Source organism: Ipomoea triloba, chromosome 4, assembly GCF_003576645.1.
Source record: "Ipomoea triloba cultivar NCNSP0323 chromosome 4, ASM357664v1".
Classification (NCBI taxonomy): domain Eukaryota; kingdom Viridiplantae; phylum Streptophyta; class Magnoliopsida; order Solanales; family Convolvulaceae; genus Ipomoea; species Ipomoea triloba.
The window spans coordinates 1,000,211-1,006,693 of record NC_044919.1 but is presented as its reverse complement, the minus strand read 5'-3'; the positions used below and the strand labels follow the sequence as shown (position 1 = coordinate 1,006,693).

Genomic DNA, 6,483 nt, shown 5'->3' with positions numbered 1-6,483 from the left:
TCATAAGGGTTGTAGTGCAATCGTAAACATTATACATTCTTTTTTTCGGGTGCCCTAACTAACTGTAGGAGACACCTTTAAGCCCGTATCATATTTAGACTAATCCTCGTTCACATGCAAAGTGCTGGCCAGCTTGATTTTCATATAAGAGGGGTTTGAATTCACGACCTCTTTTAAGAGACAAGAGCGCACAACCACTTATGCCAATCAAATTGGTGTTTTTTTTTTTTTTTAATTTTATTTTAAGTGTGAGTGTTGCGTAATATAGACTATTGAAAAGCTTGCGTAAAATAATACATTTCCTTTATGGAATGGATTTTGCTCAGAATAGAAGAAAGGCATAAAAACACACTAAAAATTAGAAGAGTAAAGGATATATAAAGTGACAAGTACATGCCTGTTGTGCAGTAATATAATACATTTGTAGTTTTGGACTCATTGCAGGCCCGACTTTAGTCAAAGTAACGTTTGCCAACTATACATTAAAAAACATTGTATATAACTATATATGTGTGTGTATGAAATGTATAATGTATGTATATGAAACTCGCAATCATTATCTGAGGGCGTTCATTGGGTAATCTTCACAATGTGACTTTAGTCGGCAAAGAACCATAAGGTAAACTAGCCTAGTAAATTACCTATAACTGATCGGCTTAAATTAAGAAAACCCGCAGTCACTATCCGAGGGTGTTCATTGAGTAATTCCCACAATGTGACTCTAGTCGTCAAATGACCACAAGGAGGTAAATCAGCTTAGGTTACATATAACTGACCGACTCAAACTAAGAAGATAAGGGCTAATAAGTTGACCCCATTGAAGGTTGTCTTATATATTAGTGAATTTAATTAATTGACACTATGACATACTTTTTTTAAGCGATAGAGTATTTCGAGACCATAAATAGTCTAAAATGTTTTGTTTTAAAGGATAGTTTTCAACTTTGAGATCTGAAAAACCTAAACAAATTAAATAAAATCCAGATTCAACTGCCAGCAAGAACCAGTTAATTCAGGAGTGAAGGGTGTTTATGGTGCAGGCTTCATGATCAGGAGGATGACGGTCACAACTAGCAATACTTTATTTGTATATATTTATTTATTGAATATTAATCTGCTGACATAATATTTTATATTATATGTTAGGATCACGTTTATCACTCACGTTAAAAGTTATAGATAGTAGAAAATGCACAACTTCCTTAGCTTAGACCGTCATCACATTATTCGTGATAGATTAGGTGCTACACTTGACCCTTAGGAACTTTACCGACCTCTGTCCAACAATCTCCGGTCACTCGGTACTAGGCATAACGCATTTTCCACCCAACACTATATTTATTCATTAGTGGTTTACTTTTGCATAATATAGATATTCAATTGTATACGTCTTCCTGTTTATCTTTTGTTTTTTTGTTTTTATATCTCTAATCTATGTGCGATATAGAGAGAGAATGAAATTGAAAGCAACATGAAACGATCGATGGGGAAAGAAAATTGGACCCTTTTTTTTCGGGTGTAGTACCCATGATTTCCAGTATACAAAATACTGATTAATCTTTTTACTGCATTGTAGACACCTTTTAAGGTTACTTTATACATAAAGTCAATTATGGAACCATTAACCTGTAATTAAGGATAAATGAGTCTCTTCCACTCAACCACACTCCCAAGTTCAAAAATAGACCCTCTAACTGAGTTGGTTAGATAGTTAGTTTGGTAATTACGAGATTCCACGCTCTACACTCCCTTTGACCTTATCAATTTGAGTAGTTCATAATGCGAGTTTCACCCAAAGCACAAATTTAAGTGACTGGTGTAGACCAATAAATTTGCACTATGGGAGAAAACATTAATACAATTCATTTTGTTTTTTTGAGTTAAGATAGGAACTTACAATCACCTTGATAGCGTTAATGTAAACGGGGTCTACGATTACGCTACGAATACGTGTGCTACGGGTGGTGAAGGATGTCGCTCGGTGGGTCACCGGTCGACGACTGAACGGTTCGAAGCTATATCGCTCTACGAGTGACGAACAGTCATAAAAAGTAAGCAAGAGAAAGATGATGATCAAATCGCAAGTGTATTAGTCTAGTACTGATGAGTTCTCCCCCCCCACACAAATGAGGGGTGTGATCCCCCTATTTATACTAAGCAGGTCACGTGAGTACTCAACGGATGACATGCGGATGGTCTGACGTGTCATGTCGGCATTGGTCACCTTGAACAGTCGCTCTGCAGGATCTCCGTGACGTGCTCGAGGTGGCAGAGCAATTACTCACAAAATGCCATCACTTGTCGCCTCGAGCATTGCAAACGATTAGAATCTTCGGGGAGCTCAAATGATTCCTATAATTCGGAATCTCCTAGCTCCTTAGTAGGCTGCCCGTAGGGTGGCAATAAGTCGCCCGTAGGATGATAATAGGCCGACCGAGTGGTTGTTGACGGAGTGTAGAGTGGTTGATGCGGACCGACCGAGTGGTTGTCGACGGAGTGTAGAGTGGTGGATGCGGACCGACCGAGTGGTTGTCGACGGAGTGTAGAGTGGTGGATGCGGACCGACCGAGTGGATGTCGACGGAATGTAGAGTGGTCGATGCGGACCGACCGAGTGGTTGTCAAGTAGGGTGGCAAAGTGCGCGCGTAGTCCAATTGCGTATTTACCCATCACGAGTCCCCCACTTCTTGAATCCGCGAGAATTGTCGGGTTTGAGAAGTGAAAATGTTTTCTCGCCATCTTCTTCGGTCGGCTACATCATGGACAATCTTCTCTCATGTCGGTCTACAATTTCCTTCTCCATGCAACATGCCATCTTTGGGTTTCCATAAGCTAGAGCAATCCATATTTTTTTTTAAGCCCATTACTTCACTAAGGCCCATCATTTTTCAAGGCCCATTGTTTTCTCTATAAATACCCTTCTCCCTTCTCATTTTTTTCACTTCAAGCCCCCTTGCACATCTTCAAGCACACCAACTACCAACTTGAGCTACTCTAACCAAGTAAGTTTTTTTTTTTTTTTTTTTTTTTTTTTTTTTTTTTTTTTAAACTTGGTTCCCAAAGATAAAAAACATACTACTTGTTGATATTGACGGTTTACCGTTGTTGTTGATTTGCTCGCATCCTTACTTGTGTAGCATGTCGCAAGATGATAGCCAAAACGTTTTTGCCCATGATTATGATGATTTGATTGAGGATGAATTTTGTGTGTCCGAGGGTGGGTCACCGAATCGTTCTGACGATGCTCAACAAGTGAGGGCTCGTCCTGTCGCCCCCACACAATCTGTCCCTTCACAAATTCTTTTGAAGAAAAGGAAAATCCAAACGGACGACTCCACTTCGAGCAAGGTGAAAGAAACCTCGACGAGCAAAAGTATCACGCCAAGTGGTGATTACGTCGAGTTGGATCCCAAAGGAGCTTTTGCCACTCCGGTTGAAATATCTCCCAAGGAGGAGGAGCAACTTGCAGATTTGATTGGAGAAGGGATCCGTTACGAGGTTGACCGACGCCTGACTAACATCGTTTCTTGTCATTACAAGAAATGGATAGGTGTCCATCTGGATTCGCTGAAAGCTGGTATGCGTATCCCCCTTGATCCTTTCCTTGTTGATTTTGTGAATTATTATGGCATAGTTCCAAGCCAAGTGGCGCCAAATGGTCATCGTATACTTGCGTGCTTCCCTCAAATTTGTGCACGTCATCAAGTTCCTTGCACGATCGATTTGTTCAACTTCCTCCATCTTGTAAAGACTATGGGGAAGAATTGCCACCCCAGCTTCGTGATCATTCAATGTCGCGGGTTGTTTGGAAAAGTTTCTGGTCTGCCTGATAACAACCGTAAGTGGAGGGGGAAGTTTCTTCGAGTGTTTTTGAAAGACGGGGTGCCTTTCAAAAATGAGTGGTCTCGTCGAATGCGCAAGTGCGTGCTACCACCTGAGACTTTAGAGATCAAGGATGCAGTCGAGAAGATTTCATCGGAGTGCTATTCTTGGGATAATTATCACTCTCCAGAGGCATTGGCTGCAGCTCATCTACCCCCTCCGATGTATGGGGTTCAACGTCAGGTTGTCCCAGATGGTGAGTTGGACGTGTGACATTATGCAATCTGCTTTGTTATTGCCTTTGATTCCTCACTTGTTTTGTTACTTATCTTGCAGGTCATCTAGCAATGGACCTTGACCCTGACCTTGAGGAATTTGTAGGTGCTGGGGGGAAGTCGTCATTCGGTATTGATCAGTCTCAATCATCGAAGATCACTCTGAAAAGGAAGTCCGCACCATCTGACCACCACGAGACCGACCAGTTACCCATTGGACCCCCTCCGTCTAGTTCTTCTATCGCTCCAGTTCCTTCTACGTCATTGGGCAAGCGTCCTCTAGGTGAGGTTGAGGTTGAAACTAAGGTTCCTGGTAGTACACTCGCAACCAATCGTGAGATGCCTCGACTTGCGGAAGAGGGACCCCCTCACGTACGTGCACTTGTTCGTGGGACGGCTGATCTACCAAAAATGTTCAACCTACTGTCCGAGCTAGGCCCCCCACCTGCGAGTGTCGTCAGTGATACCAATGAAGAGGTCGCCGCAAAGATGGCCCAACACTTATCCTACGTACGTATTTCTCCTCTGATTGTCAATCGTTCTGGCTCTCTACATCCTCTTTTTTTTTTTTATTTGTGCGTGATCGTGTGGCAGGTTGCAAACACAAGCACCGAGCTATTCATGCGGTGTCAACTACATGCCATGAAGCGGGAAGAAGAGTCACAAGCATTTAAAGCCACGATGAGGGATTTGGAAAACCAACTTGAGTCTTATCGCGCGCGGGTGGCCCAGTTGGAGGAATCTTTAAAGCAATATCCGAAATCCGATCAGTTTCGCAGGGACGCCATTGCTCATTTCGCCTCTCATCCGACCGAAATACCTGGTCTGCTCTCTACTCTGTGCCCATCTGAGGAAGCTGCTCTACCTCTATTCCACATGTTTCGGGATGATCCAGTGATATCAAAGATGCTCCGTAGGGTGGCTGGCTGGGGATACCACAAGGGAAAAAAGGGGATGCAACAAAACTTGTATCGCACACTGGAGGCTGCCCTTCCGGACGACTGGGAAGAGGTCCGTGTTGTGCTACCCGCCGATCTGACACCTCCTGGTCCAGAACCATTCAGCAAGCCTTCAACAAGTTCGATTGATCCTTCTGCAACATCCTCATGCAATTAAGATCCTTGACCGCTTTGCTCTCCTTTAATTGTTCTTTAGGTTTTCCTTCGTGTGCTCGGGAGGCTGACCCCGTTCTTGTGTCAGTCAGACTATCGTACTCTTTCAAGTATTTCCTCTTTTTTATGACTTGATGTTTTCGTGCATCACTTTGACCCATGAAGCAATATTCACTCCACACATAATGGAAAACCCACCCTACACCGGATTAAACCGTAGAGGAGTCTAATGAACATGGCGAAGAGTTTTTTTTTTTTTTTTTTTTTTTTTTTTTTTTTTTTTTTTTTTTTTTTTCACAATTACAGAACTTTGTGTTTACAAATTTAGAACTCTATATTCAAAATTTTAGATCTCAATATACAAAATTAAATTACTCAATATTTACAATTTTTGAACTCTATATTCACAATTTTGTTATATAGATTCAAAAATAGTGTTATACTATTGAATATAGATTTATGAAATTGTAAATATAAAATTCTGTAATTGTGAAAATAAAATTCTAAAATTATAAACATAGACCCGAGTCCATAGCATAACAATCGCTCTTTAGGATGCTCTATAACTTTGGATTTCTTTGATGTCAAATATATGGGTTGGGCCACCATATGCTTGTCACTATTTGAAGGATTTGAGTTGGAGCGAGATGACTTAATTATAATTTGGGCCAAGACATGTTAGATACTAAAAATTCTTGATCAACTCGACTCACAACCTAAAAATTTTAAAAATTTAGGATGTGTTTGAAAAGTCGGAAAATGACTTCTGAAAAATATTTTTTTGAAAAATGAGTCATTTTCCGAAAAATAGCTTCATTTTCAGTGTTTGAATTTATTCCGGAAAACTGTCTTTGTGTGTTTGGTTCATTTTCCAGAAAATGAACAACAAAATAATTTTTTTAAAAGGGAAAAAATCACAACAAATTAACAAAAAGAAATCACAACAAATTAACCAAAAACAAATTAAAAAAAAATTAGAAACAATCGCGGTCGGCGACTGGTTTTGAAACCAAAGTAGACGAGGCGCCCGCCTGAAGACGACGCAAATGAGAATGGTAAAGTTCCGGAAAAAATTTTCGAAAGTCATTTTTTCAGAAAAGTGACTCCATTTTCCGTTGACTGAAGCCTTATTTTCCATTGACCCCATTTTCCCCTCACTTGCCAAACACTGAAAACCCGGAAAATGATTTCTGGAAATCATTTTCTGAGTTTCCAAACACAGCCTTAAAGGGAAAAGGTACAAATAAGCCATTGACTTATTTGGGATAGCAATT

The 6,483-nt window shown here is 40.6% G+C and overlaps 1 protein-coding gene across 1 annotated transcript; it reads left to right on the top strand.

Moving 5' to 3' along the window:
* The first annotated feature begins 3,055 nt into the window (after positions 1–3,055).
* On the top strand, positions 3,056–5,213 carry LOC116017572. The gene is made up of 3 exons (XM_031258178.1): positions 3,056–4,078; positions 4,159–4,607; positions 4,692–5,213. Exons 1-3 carry the CDS (start codon positions 3,139–3,141, stop codon positions 5,211–5,213), a joined length of 1,911 nt encoding a protein of 636 aa, XP_031114038.1. The 5' UTR covers positions 3,056–3,138.
* Positions 5,214–6,483: the final 1,270 nt, after the last annotated feature.

Bases quoted from the DNA above. Each gene is read 5' to 3' on its own strand.
- LOC116017572 (XM_031258178.1), top strand. From the start codon at position 3,139: ATGTCGCAAGATGATAGCCAAAACGTTTTTGCCCATGATTATGATGAT. The intron at 4,079-4,158 runs GTGAGTTGGACG...CTTATCTTGCAG, and splicing joins ACGTCAGGTTGTCCCAGATG to GTCATCTAGCAATGGACCTT. The intron at 4,608-4,691 runs GTACGTATTTCT...ATCGTGTGGCAG, and splicing joins TGGCCCAACACTTATCCTAC to GTTGCAAACACAAGCACCGA.